The 14,504-nt window shown below is 45.4% G+C and overlaps 1 protein-coding gene across 1 annotated transcript in view; it reads right to left on the reverse strand.

The window, feature by feature from the left end:
- Positions 1-12,454, reverse strand: part of LOC106826231 (zinc finger protein 420) — a 29,132-nt gene extending 16,678 nt beyond the window's left edge. Inside the window, exons 1-5 of the mRNA XM_014833464.3 lie at positions 12,326-12,454; positions 11,697-11,781; positions 7,985-8,138; positions 7,028-7,144; positions 2,504-3,935 (exon numbers count right to left, since the gene is read on the reverse strand). Coding sequence (XP_014688950.2) covers positions 2,504-3,935; positions 7,028-7,144; positions 7,985-8,138; positions 11,697-11,741 — 1,748 coding nt within the window. The 5' untranslated portion in view covers positions 11,742-11,781; positions 12,326-12,454. The remainder of the gene's footprint in view (positions 1-2,503; positions 3,936-7,027; positions 7,145-7,984; positions 8,139-11,696; positions 11,782-12,325) is intronic.
- Between the last annotated feature and the right edge of the window lie 2,050 nt (positions 12,455-14,504).

The following is a 14,504-nucleotide window of genomic DNA, read 5'->3' on the forward strand; positions in this document are numbered from 1 at the left end:
TTCCTGACTGCTTGGGTTTCCAGGCTCCCGACCTCCTGGCTGCATTTTTGCCCTTGGGTGTCAGGATACAATAAATTACTTAATTGATAAATTAAGTGTATTTGAGTTAATTCAAGTAGGTTTCTGCTATTTTTAAACAGAGACCTAACAACATACTTAGCCAAGTCACTAGTAAAGGAAGGAGTCTCAAACCTGAACAATTCAGGTAATATGACACCCATATACCTTCCTGAAGGAAATGGGCAGTCCTCATGCTAAATTAGTAAGTGTGTGTTGGGGGCAGGGAGACTCAGTAAGTTTAGATATAGTCATTTCACTTTCAGTGAAAATAAACTCCTGAGGGAACACTAGGTTGGAATGTATGTGATGTGTGAGTTTATTTTTACACATCTGTCCTTTCTGTGAGCTACACATGGCCCTCGTCAAAAAACACCTGAGTGTCTACTAAGTGCCAGACACCTGGCAGCGCTGGTCCCTGCATTAAAGAGTGGCACATCCTTCATCTCCCACATGTAGTAAGTGCTGGGGAGGCTGTGTAATACCATTTGTGTAACAATGGGGAAAAACCCTAAAGGCCTGTTGAATTAATGAATAAAGGAAGAAATAAATGAGAACATAAAAGTTACCAAAGTCAGAAACTCATACATCTCCTGGCCATGAGGACTCAAAAGCCATTTTTTAGCCCAGAGCAGGTCCACTTATTTTTCCCTACAGTCCTTGCTTTTTTCTTGTTATATAATCTGCCACCCTCCAAACTCTATTTAGAAGTTCCTCTTTTTTGGAGTCCTGCTAGTTTAGGAGTCTCTCACTCCCATCCTTCCTTTATAATCCTCCCAGAAGCCCAGAGGCGCTTTCTGTTTAAGGGTGTTTGGGGGAAATAAATAGGACAAAATTTTTATATGTGTGTCCGTTTCAGAAATATGACAAAGAAACCATACTCATTGTCATTTTTCCTATATTTTGACAGTTTTTCTTAGCAGTGATTCTGGGTGAGGGATCTTTGCATATTCTGGAAGCTCTGACTACACCTGGGGAAATAAGTTTGGTTTTTGCCTTTTCTTCTCCTGAATCCTATGTATTGTACAAACCTTAACAAGGAATAAAAAGAAAAAACAATCGCCAACATCCCACAAACCATTTAAATTTCTCCCTGGTGCTGAGGGAAATTTTTGGGGTGACTGAAATTTTCTATATCTTGGTTATACAACTGTATTCATTTGTCAAAATTCACCACACTGTATACTTTTAAAGGATGGATTTTACTGTCTGTAAAGTGTATCTTAGTAAAACCGACCCAAACCAAAACCAAAACCAAATGTCTCTCTCTGCCCTCCCTTGCAGACATAATTTTATGGTGTTATAATAACAGTGTACATAGCGTTTTCTTAGTACTGTATTCCTGCTTGATTATTTAAAGTCCCTTTCCATGTTGCTACACTGTCCTGAAGCAGTGATTCTGAGAAGGGTCAGAGCCTCTAACCACTGGACGGAAAGTATGGCCAAACCAGTGAGATCACAACATCCGGTAAGACCAGCATCCTTAAAATACTTCTTGGTGTTAGCAAAGTAGTTCATTATAATATTAAAAGTACCACCACTCACAAATTCAGATTTAATCATAGGGGAGCTGGAGCAGGTGTGAGAATGTGTGTGAGTGTGCACATGGTTACTGATCACAAATGGACTCTCTTCTACATTAAGTCATGGTCAAATTTCTCTTCTCCTTCCCTCCAGTGCGCACGGGTGTGACACTAACAAGTCCACTCCATGTATAATCTAGAGATTACTACACCCAGGCACCTGTCCTAAATTGCACAAGCCTAGGTCACTTATTGTACCTACATATTTGAGTGGGCACTGAAATTAAACAAAGATATGCATAGGACTAGAAAAGGGATCGAAACAGAAAAACCACATCCCCTTCCAATCAAATTTAAAGACATAATTTTACATTATTGCTATCAATGCCAACTCATCACTTTTCAGTGATTCTTTTCAGTGATTATCTCCTTGGTATACTGCTTAGTTACACAGGATCCTATAATGGTCATTATCAAGGTAATAAAAAATCCAAGGTTCATATCCCCACAGTGAGCCCTGCTCCTGGCCCACCAAACGGCCCTCCTTAAATCCTGAAAGCAATCACTGGGTACTTTCTTTGATTATCTCCTCCCACCGGCTTTGCAATTCCCCTATTTCTTGAATTATGATGGCCCATCTCATTTTAATGCCATACCCCAATACCCAAAATGTTCTGCAAACTTGTCCAACTCCAGTAGAGAAGGCAGGTGCAGACTGGTGGTAGAGGCCAAAACTGGACACCACAAAGGACAGACAGAACCATTTCCTACCTAGGGGAGAGAGGAGAGTAATCAAACATGGTCCTTAAGTGTGAGAACTGACTGACACAAGACCAGAAGTGTATCGACAAAGACATGATCAGGAGCCAGTGGAAACTGACAACTCCAGGTACACTGGGAGTTGAAAACTTGAGGGAGTTCACGGGGAGGGAGACAAAGGGTTCAGGCTACAACGGGATGTCCTCCCAGGAGAAGCAAGATCCTGAAAGAAATGCACTATTTGGACAGGTGAAGAACTGGCCATTTCACATGAGGGGAGCAGCACAAAGAGAGGCACAGTGGGTGGAAGCAGCACTGCATGTGGAGAAGACGGGGGAGATCCTGGCATGGCTGGAGCACAGCACGCATGTTGGGGAGGCAGAGGGGAGAGGACTGATGGGGGACACTGGGGCTTAACTGTGGATGGCCCTGTAATGTGGGCAGGTTTCTTTCTAGCATGCAACTTCTGATGCTGAATGAAACTGGCACTCCATTTGAAGGCTTTCCCACACACCTTACATTCATAAGGTTTCTCCCCAGTATGAACTCGCTGATGCTGAACCAGGGTGATTTTCTGATTGAACGCTTTCTGACACTCCTGGCATTCGTAAGGTTTCTCCCCAGTGTGGATTCTCTGATGTACAATAAAGCGTGAGCTACAACTGAAAGTTTTCCAACATTCGTTACATTTATAGAGTTTTTCCCCAGTGTGGAACCTCTGGTGCTGAAGAAATACCGAACTCCGGCGAAAGGCCTTGCCGCACTCTCTACATTCATAAGGTTTCTCCCCAGTGTGGATTCTCTGATGCTGAATCAGGACTGAATTCGAACTGAAACTTTTCCCACATTCCTTACATTCGTAGGGCTTCTCCCCAGTGTGAATTCGCTCGTGGATGATGCAGTCATAGCTACACCTGAAGGCCTTCCCACATTCCTTACACTTAAAGGGTTTCTCCCCAGTGTGGATTCGCTGATGCCGAATAAGTTTTGAGTTGTAGCTGAAGGTTTTCCCACAGTCCTTACATTCATAGGGCTTCTCTCCACCATGGAGTTTCTGATGCTGAAGGAGGTGGGAATTTTGACTGAAGGCTTGTCCACATTCCTGACACGAGTAAGGTTTCTCCCCAGTGTGGATTTTCTGGTGCCGTGAGAGTTTTGACTTATATCTGAAGCCTTTCCCACATTCTTTGCATTTGTAGGGCTTCTCATCAGTGTGAATTCTCTGATGCTGGCAAAGGTCTGTATGTTGGTTGAAATATCTGCCACACTCGCCACATTTATAAAACACCTGTTCTCTAGGGAGGCCGTGCTTTGTAATGAGATGTGTGCTGACACTACTGCTGCCCTCCAATTTCCTGGCTCTTTCAATGGTGGAGGATTTATGAGCCTGGACTGTTAAGTCTGTGAAACCTCCTCTCTTTGAGTTTGCTTTCTTCCCTGTGCCACACGGCTGCAGCTTCTTCAAGCCGTCCTTACCACGAGGGTGCTGGGGAGCATCCATCAGCAGCGCCCCCACCATCAGCCTGTGGGAATCTGCTTCTGTAGAAGTGTTCAGCTCTGGAGTTTGCTCCACATTCTTAGTCTTAGTTTTACCATCTAGCGTGATCAAAAGAAAACGTAAGAGTCACTTATTTATAATGCTAGAAGGGGAAAAGGATTAAGTAGTATTAGCTTGCCCCAGACATATGTATTTTTTGGAGAGAAACAGAGCCACTGGATGGTGCCCTAAAGGGAAAGTAAAAATACTGGAAGTGGGGAAGGCAAGCAATGCCATTAGGTCAACAAAACTGTGCTGACAGCAGAAGCTGTTGAGACAAATTGATAATGAAAAATGCAAATGGGGTAGACAAGTCGCCAGAAGGGGAAGTGATGAAGAAAAGCAGAGGGAGCCAACGGTGAGGAAGAGAGCTCTAAACTAGAGAAGAGACAGCTGGGTAAGCAGCTCTAGTGCCACCCAGTGTCCAGACGGCTGGGAGATGCTGTCTGCAACAGTAGATCCCGAGGCCCAGTCAAGGCATGAAACCTGCCCAAATACTTTACAATATTCTATCATCTTTAAAAAGATGTTCCCTGGGGCCAGCCCGGTGGCACAGTGGTTAAGTCTGCACGTTCCCCTTCAGCGGCCCGGGGTTCGCCAGTTCGGATCCTGGGTGCGGACATGGCAACACTTGGCACGCCATGCTGTCGTAGGCGTCCCACATATAAAGTAGAGGAAGATGGGCATGGATGTTAGCTCAGGGCCAGTCTTCCTTAGCAAAAAGAGGAGGATTGGCAGCAGTTAGCTCAGGGCTAATCTTCCTCAAAATAAAAAAAAAAAGATGTTCTCTATCACAAGCCTGACTGGGGAGAAAACAATTTGTAACTCTGCTGGGTATGAAGGGTCCACTATTTCAAACCCATGTACTGTACTCTGGGAGGGAGACTTACCTCGGAAAGGAGAAAAGACACGCCTGCTTAAGACCCTTCCAGGACTGGAGATGGCAATTGAGGGGAAGGGGGCTTGCACTCTCACTGGTGGCGCTACAACATATAAACCTTTGTTTGCCTTTCCAAGCACCAAATATCTGACAAATGAAACTTCTGGCTTAGTGTTTCTTGAGCTTTTTGGACCATGACTCACACTTTAGATCCTGACGCAGTATACACATGGTTACACACACACACATATACACTCATACACACAAAACTGAAACAAGTTTCACAAAACAATATCCTTAATAAGTGTGATACATTTATGATAGGGTTTTTTTTTTTTTTTTTGGTGAGGAAGATTGGCCCTGAGCTAGCATCTGTCACCAATTTTCCTCTTTTTGCTTGAGGAAGATTATTGCTGAGCTGACATCTGTGCCAATCTTCCTCTATTTTGTATGTGTGATGCTGCCACAGCATGGCTTAATGAAAGGTGTGTAGGTTCACACCTGGGATCTGAACCCACAAACCCTGGGCTGCCAAAGCAGAATGTATGAACTTAACCACTATGCCACCAGGCCAGCTCCTACGATAGATTTTATACTACAGTCATGCATGGCTTAACAACAGGGATGCATTCTGAGAAATGCATCACTAGGTGATTCCATTATTATGTGAACATCGCAGAGTGCACTTACACAAACCTAGATGGTACAGCCTCCTACACACCTAGGCTATACGGTACCAATCTTATGGGACCACTATTGTTATGTGGTGCATATTTTTGTGACTGTTTTTGGTCAGTTTTATTTAAGTCTAGTACAGTCTAGTTTAATTTTTAAATGCTGAGCACAACTCATTGAGGAGTTGCAATCCAGAGTTTAAAAAACACAATTCAAAACTCTCAAGAACAGCAGTCCTCAAAGTGTGGTCCCCAGACCATCATCACCTGGGAACCTGTTAGAAATGCAAATTCTCAGGCCTCATCCCAGTCATATGGAATGAGAATCTCTGGAGGTGGCGTCCAGCAATCTGTGTTTTAACAAGCCCTGCAAGTCATTCTGATGAACACTAGACTTTGAAACCCACTGAAACTGAAAAAAGCAGTTGGAAGCTATTCTTTTGTTTAGCGCTTCACTGTCTGATAAGGTGGCTACCAGCCACATGTGGCTACAGTTATGTGCTGCATAACGACATGTCAGTCAATGACAGACCACATAATGACAGTGGTCCCATAAGATTAGTACCATATAGCCTAGGTGTGTAGTAAGCTATACCATCTAGTTTTGTGTAAGTGCACTCGATGATGTTTGCACAACAATGTAATTGCCTAATGATCCATGTCCCAGAATGTGTCTTCATCATTAAATGATGTATGACTGTATTTAAATTTAAATTAATTAAAATGGAACAAAATTAAAAATTCAGTTCCTCACTTACGTTAGCCACATTTCAAGTGCTCATGTGGCTAACGGCTGCCATATTGGATAGTGCAGATATATAACATTTCCATCACTGTAGAAAGTTCTATTGGACGATGCTAGTTTAAAGCCTTTGGCAGGCTAAATAGACAAGCGCAGCTGTGGCAAAGAGAAACACTGACAACTGCAGGCAGACTGCCGGGGAAGGTTCCTCATCAAAATGACCTGGAGTGCTGGAATCAACCTAAAGGCACCGATTAAGACAGAGTAGGAGAGAATCAGGAAGGTGCATCTGGTTGACAGAGGCTCTGAACAGCACCGGGGACAACAGTATGAGAAGAGGGCCAACAAGAGAGACAGACTGTATGCCCAATTTCTGGATGGTTCTTTACAGTTACCTCAATTCAGTAACTTTGAAAAAGGAAACCATTCATTCTCAATAAATAAACAGGCTTTCTTTCAAAAACTAATTTATAATTTAGTGTTTAGGAATTCATAAAAATCCCATTCTCATATACAGTTTCATAAACATACACACATATACACAAAATGTTCTTATAGAAACAAGTTGTTACTACCGTGTGTTTATATTTGTAAACTGACCAACAGAAGCCTATCTCCCCTATAAAGTGTTTGCAATCCTTTAGCTTTACAAAGAAAAATGACAGAAAAGGAAATGTTTGGGCTGATCTTTTTCAGTTTGGGGCTGAAGCTCTAGCAAGGGATACTTTTCTGAACAAGAATGATCATTTTCATACACACAACAGCCATGACAGAAGAAACCCTTTTTCATGTTAAATCATTAAAAGAGAGGCAGAGGCAAAGTTGGAGAGGAAGATGGTAGGTTCTCATGCTTACCTGTGCAGACACATCTCAGGGCCTCTCCCACCACAGGGGTCCAGGGATCCAGGCCCCATGGTGCTTCCCCTTGCTCCAGCTGGAGTATCAGATGTGGTTTGGGGAATGGAAATGCTACTGAAGGAGAAAGAAAAGGAAAAAGAAGCTGGGGAGAGTCCCTCCTGGCCCCTCTCAATCTACTCACTGCTTTGCCAGGTAAAAAAAGAAGTAGAGGGGCTGGCCCGGTGGTGCAGTGGTTAAGTTCACACGTTCTGCTTCGGCGGCCCAGGGTTTGCTGCTTGGGATCCCGGGTGTGGACGTATATAACAACTGTCAAGTCATGCTGTGGCAGGCGTCCCACATATAAAATAGAGGAAGATGGGCACGGATGTTAGCTCAGGGCAAGTCTTCCTCAGTAAAAAGAGGGGGATTGGCGGCAGATGTTAGCTCAGGGCTAACCTTCCTCATAAAAAAAAAAAGGAATTGGATATCCCAGGAGACTAAGGGAGGTCAGTGCAGAGAGAATGTGGGGATCTGAGTAAGGCTCAAATTGTTTTGCTGAGGAGAAAACTTATTCCAGTCTATCTGGAGGACAGAAAACTCCCAGCATCGTTGTAGGTGTGGACATGGGGGTCCTGAGAGACTCTCACACAGAGGAGATGGGGCCAAGGTCTTCTCCAGGGAACTGGAAGAGCGGAGGAATGAAGGCAGACCAACAGGAACCTTCTCAGCTCTCTGTGCTCAGAGCAAAGCCCCTCTCAGGAGAGTCCCCACCAGGGAACAAGGAAGAGAGAAGTCTTGTTTAAAACCCAAGTGAACCCAGATCTTTCTCCATGAGCTACTCCTCCAACTGAGGATTAGGGAACTCAGCTCATGGAGCATCAATCCTGGTGGTCTTAGAGATTCCAGACCTACTAAGGAGGAAGCTAGAAGGCCCCAAGGGCTGAAACTGAGCTTCAGAGAGGAAGGAGGACTTACCCAAGGAAGTTACATTTGCATAATTCTCCAGCATCACCTCCCTGTACAAGGCCCTCTGCACAGGGTCCAGGCTGGCCCACTGATTCTCGGTGAAGTACACAGCCACATCCTCAAAGGTCACTGACTCCTGAAACAACAGGTTCCTGCTCAAACCCTGCAAGAGGGCAGAGGAAGGGGTCTGAACTCCAGGAAAGGGATAAATCTAGTGGAGTCCATGGCTCTGAGCCCCATGCAAGGTTTGTACTGGCAAGAAGAGCCAGCAGCAAGACAGCATTCCCATTTTCAATGGGCACACCTCTGGGGCCCCAACAGCGTCATCCGCAGCACACAGTGTAGTACCTCCTGTTGTCTGTCTGTGATTACATCACAACACATCTGCTTCCCCGAGCTGAGTCTATCTTTCTGGCAAGTTTTCTAAAATGACCACAGCACGTATCTTTCACCTGCCTCCATCCTTCCTGAAGCCCCCATCAGCGCCCTCCACTCAGCTCCTCTCTGGTCTTCCCCCTCCACATCTTTTCTACAGACAGCGGGGGGAATCCATGGGCACAGAGTTCCTTTCACTCTTGACAGGCCTCCCTCTTTCTGACATCTTGCCTTATCAGAAAGCTGGCTGTCCCTTGAAGGTAATGTGCAGTGTCACCCCCTCCTTTCCTAACACACCTCACTCCAGGGACAGAATGGCAGTCACTGTCCTTGAGCATGGACCTGCCCCCTGATCACCTAAGCTCTGTCCGACCTGCATATGCTGCCCTCTTCACCAGGTGTGTCTCTTTCTGCCTCCCGCTGGGGCCACTTCCGCCTTTTCGAGGGAGAAGAAAACCATCACAGGTTCTTTAGGCCTTTGTGCTTTGTCCTGTGTCAGTTACTTTCACATCAACTCGCTCAATCATTAGAACACATCTGTGATGTAAGAATTATTACTCCCATTTTCAGATGATGGGAATCGGTGATATTAAGCACTTCCAAAAAGACAAAACAGGAGTCCTCTTTCTCTGAATGTCTATGACAAGGCTGTATAAGGAAGCAAACATTTCAAAATGAACTGACCACTTATATAAATTATTCCCACTATAACATCTGTCCCTGACCCACACTGTACCCTATCCCAGCCTGATATGTCAACAACCCTCTCTTTGTGCTTAGTCTCTTAGAGGTGGAAGAAACAATGATAAAAGTACTAGAGGACTGCAGCCATCATTTAAAGATTCATCCTAACAAGAATCATCAATGGATGGTAAATCTAGGAGGAAATTTTGATGAGAAGCAGGATACTTGCTTGATTCCCCACAGATTTATTATGAGTTGTAAGGGGAAAGCGGTAACCATACAGTGAAGAAATCAGGTAACATCTTGACCATGAAGTTTAAGTGTTGCTAGTGTGACTGAGGAATTGCATTTCTAATTTCAGTTAATTTTAATTTAAATAGGCACATGTAGTTAGTGGCTACCTCATTGCGCAGTGGAGAATAGACACTTCACTGACCCCAAATGTTAACATTCTGTCTCGACTTCCTTAGAGTCAACAGCTGGGAATACGGACCAGACCTTCTTTCCTCACATTACGGCTTCTACCCCTCCACACCTCTGAGACACCTCTCGAATCATCAGTGCATTCTTTGTTCCTTGTTTTCTGCAACGTTCAGTTCCTCAACATCCTGTGCCAACTCTGATCCCTCTGCTTCTGTCTTTTGCTGGCACTTCCTGCTTCTCCACTATCAAGCAGGGCTGTTGATTCCACTATATGGGAAGTAGGTTACAGAGGCAGCACAGCATAGTGGCAAACAGCACAGACTTCAGAGCTGTGTGTCTTAATGGGGTGCAATTTTGCCCACCAGGAGATATGTGGCAATGTCTGGAGATGTTTTTGGTTGTCACAACCACGGGGTGGTGGTAGTGCTACTGGTGCCTAGTGGGTAGAGGCCACGGATGTTGCTTAACACCCTGCAATGCACAGAACAATCCCCAACAACAAAGAATTACCTGGCCCAAATATCAACGGTGCCAAGGCTGACAAACCCTGCTCTAGAGCCAGACTCCCTGGTTCAAATCCCATCCCTGAGAACCATTAGCTGTCTGACCTTGGATGAGACACTTAACTGTTTTGTGCCTCAGTTTCTTCATCTGGAAAACTGGGATGATAATAGTACCTATCTCACAGGGCTCTTATGAGGATGGAATGAGTAAGCACTAAAACATCACCTGGCACATGGTATTGTATAAATCTCAGCACTTATTACAACCATAGATAAGACCAAGAGAACTTCCTAGAAGGTTCCAGATAACAAATGTTTCTCATAGAAATTGCAGCAAAGACCGACAGTTGCCTAAATATATATGTGTAGGTATATATATTTTACCCCCTCCCTTTCTTTCTTAGTAATGGAATTCTAATTTCTGTCAGGACTTCCGGGAAGGCTTCTAAAAGAGAGCAAACTCAGCTGAGAGGTTTGCCTTTTTTGGCATCTCCTCTTTTAGCTGGAATGCCCATCATAGCTGGAGATCGAGCAGCCACCTTGGACCATGAAGTGGCCTTGAGCATGACAGCCAGTGCTAGGATGGAGAAACAGAAAGACAGAAAGAGCCTGGGGTGCGTGATAACAGCAGAGCTGCCACGCTAGCCCTGGACTGCCTCTCCCAGACTTCTTTTGCAGGAGAGAAGCCACTATCTTGTTTCCGCCACTGTCACTTGGGGTTTTCTTAGTGGAACATAATCCTGAGTTACTATTATACTCCAGGCAAAGCACTGAAGAAAAGAGACTGAATGAATGCCCATTCACAGATGTTGAAACATTTCCTAACTTAGAACGAATTCTGGCTTAAGTGCTAAAACAGAAGTGGATGGTCCAATGTCCACAAAAAGGAGTCACATACACATTGCTCTTAAGTCTCTGGGATAGAGCTTTCTCATTACACAATATATCCATTGCATGATAACACCCAGCTTTCTCATTACATGATCTAGGACACTGGAGAAAAAATCAGTGAGATCATCCTCTACTGCCAAGAAAACTCTGGAGGAACATCTGCTTGCAAGGCTGCATGAATTTGTGCCAAGAAAGGATGCAGACTCTTACAGACGTTAAGCTGCAGTCTTTGCACTGGGCTAGAGGCACTAGCTTCAGCTCCAAACTCAGCATTCCCCCACGAATCCACCTCCCTTATCAATCCACACCCTCTGAATGTTCCCAGTTTTGGCTCCACTGTACCCTAACCTCAGGTCTGCAGGGCAAACTCCTCCTGTGGGTGTGCCTGTTTAATCTCAGGAGGTGGCTTTCTTCTGTGTATTGTGATGCAGATTCACAATATTTGAGGCCTCCTCAATTTTTAACTTGACCATTAATTCCCCAGATATTGTATAAATGTAAATTCTGATTCAAGAGATCCAGGGTGGGGCCTGAGATTATGCCCTTCCAACAAACGCCCCGGTGAGACTGAAGCTGCTCATCTGTGGACCACACTTTCAGTTTGCACGGCTATTCATTCTCACTTTCTAGGAGAATTTCTTACCTAGTGCTTCCCTCTTTCCCAACGAACCTGATGCTCCCAAGTTTACCTACTCTCCCTCATCAACTCCCCTAACATATTCCTCTGCCATACTCTGTTGATGGAGGCTAAGCAAGCACGGGACTGGCCAAGTCAGGCTACTGGTCCTGTAATGATCTTTCATATCTGTTCTGAATATGGAAAGCTGGAAGAAAGCTCAGCTCACCTGGGACCACACTGTCTGGTGCATGGCTGATGACCCTGGCTTCATGCACTGCCCTCTCTGTTTGGAAAAGCAAGAACCTGCAGAGCTAAGAGGAGAGAGAACCACAATGAGACTGACCCTGTCTTGTTTTCCATACTTGCCACCTCTTCCTCCCTCAGTCTCTTGGCCACTCTCATTGGAAAGAGATATCCTTAGGACACTCTGGATGTTCTCAATGCACCTTCTCAAGTGGTGCTGCAACGGCTCCCTTTGTACATTCTACAAATCTGCCTGGTGAAGCTGGAAATTCCTAGAAAGAATACCTGTGAAGTGGGAGTCAAGAACCGCTGTGGATTCGTGGTTTTTAAGAAAATTCCTGGCCCACTATAAATGCATTACTAAGTAGTTTGCACTGAATGCTTCCAGTGACCACGTCAAAGACCCAAAACGAGCTTCAGGAGAGAAAGTAGGGTAACAGGGGCCCCTGGACCAACCACAGGTTGTAGGACAAAATGATCTGGCCCCGAGGGGAAAGGTTAAGGCGTTCAACATCCCAGTGGGCGATGCTGACCGGAGACCCCACTGGGATCCGGACGCTGCACCCTGGGAAGCAGGAGACCCCAAACATCACAGGCCCCCACCCTGAGTACCGCGAGCCAGAGGACGTCAGGCCAGCTCTCCAGGCAGGAAGGTCGATCGTGCCTCTGCCGGCAGGGCCCTGGACCCTGGCTTGGGGCGGCGCCCGCGAGGCCCACACGCCAGAGCTGCGGGACGGGGCGGGCCAGGACACCCTCGGGGAGCTGGATCGCCGAATTCCCGGCTGCTCACAGGGGTCGCGGGCAACACTGCCAAAGGTAGCCCAAGCGGAAGCGCGAGCAGCCCACGCTCCTAGCGCCTCTCTAGGAAGCCGGGAGGCTGGCCCTTCTCCATGGTTCCCGCACAAGCTAGACCCTCAACGATTGCTCCCGGACCGGCTCTTCTCAGTCATTTCCTCTATCGCTGAACACCCTTCAAGATCAGTTCCTCAAGGACGGAGATTCACATTATACTTCTTGTGATGCTTTGAATTCTGGCCCTAACGCTTACTAGCGGTAACTTAACCGGCTAACAAATTTATAGCCCCTGTCTTGCACTTAATGGATGATTTTCTGGACTGTGATCTAAGATCTTAAAGTCTAGGGTCTGATTATCTGGGTTCAAATCCTGGTTCCACCATTTATTCACAGTACTATGGTCTTGCGCAAGCTACGTAAACTCTGTGCCTCAATTTCCCAAGTGAGAATGGTAATAGTTTCAAACATAAAGTCAGTGGATTAACTGAGTCAATTCATGCAAAGCACTTTAAACAATTTCTGGTTTTGTACCATAAATAATTCAAAATAAGTGCTAGCTCTGTTGTTCCTAACATTACTATTCCTGTGTATCGTTACCACTCTCCTATAACACACTCCCACATCTTTCTCCAGTCCAGATACCATCGTGGCAATAGCGCTTCCAATTAGCCAGGCATTGTGCAGATAGCTTTAAGCTAGAGACCCGCGTATCAACCTGTCCACTGTTTTATTTCTACTTGGCTAACCCACAAGCGCCTAAAACTCAAAACGTTCCACACTAGTCTCATCATCCTTCCCCCACCTTCCTGTTCCTCTTCCAGAGTTCCCCCACATCAGTTAAAACACGCCACTCTCCATCCAGCCAACGGAGTCAGTCATTCACCTGGGAGTCATCGCTGACTCCTTCCTCCGAATTTCCGCTCACCTGGATTACTGCAGCAGCCTCCTAACTGTTCTCCCGGTCTCCAGCCTGGCCCCCTCCAATCCTTTCTTTCTACACTGCAGCCGGGATGATCCAAGATACAAATCTAGTCATGACACTGTTCGAGAGGCTCCTGAAAACCAAATTGCCCAATTTCCTAATTTTGCCTTTAAGGCCAATTTAGCTCAACACAATTCAACTCAAATTACTGAGTACCTAATGTATGAGAAGACCTGTTAGTCGTCGGGAATATGGACCTTGTTCTAAGTTTACATCATTTGATCCTTGCCACAATTTTGCCTAAGACAGGTATCCGGGTCCCTGTTTTTTAAGATGAGGTTTATCTAGGGTACAAGAATGAGCTCAGGCTTAATGACAGGCTTTAAACCTGGGGCTGACTCTGCAGTCAGTGTTCTTCCCCTACACGATGCCCCTCTCTAATGAGAACTGGACAAGTGTGCAGTTTTCTATAACCAGAGTGGACTATTATGTGCCTGCATATTTTAATAACTTCCTGATCTCTTCGTCCATCCCTAACCCAATCCAGATTATGCTGCCAGACAGATTTTCTTGAAGATTACTCCCTAGCTCAAGATCTTTATTGTCTGGTCCCATCTTACTTCTTCTCCTTCCTACTCCCTTTCAGGTGCCTTATGCCTCACCTCAGTCACTTTCTTGCAGGTCCCTTAGATTGGAATTCCCAATTTCCACTGTTCATATTGCACTATTTTCTAGGTGCAGCTTGAATGCTGCTTCCACCCTGAAGCTTTCCCATCCTCAGCCTTAAATTCTCTTCTTCAGAGCCCCATGTCATGGACTGGAGCTAAAGGGCCTTCAAAGTCAACAGCAATCTGACAGAAGCACTCTCCCCTTTCCTCAACAAGCAGTTTCGAACCTACATTCTCTGCAAATCTGCATCTCCTCATTCCCCCCTTTCTCGGTGTGACTTTGCTTTCTAACTCAAGAAATTCAGAGATCACAGTGAGACAATATCAATTTCCTGACAGTAAACCTACATATTTAGCATCTAAACCAACTTTTTCTTCCTTTTCCTCTTTATGCAAAGCCCATCTG

This window comes from Equus asinus, chromosome 21, assembly GCF_041296235.1.
Source record: "Equus asinus isolate D_3611 breed Donkey chromosome 21, EquAss-T2T_v2, whole genome shotgun sequence".
Taxonomy (NCBI): Eukaryota; Metazoa; Chordata; class Mammalia; order Perissodactyla; family Equidae; genus Equus; species Equus asinus.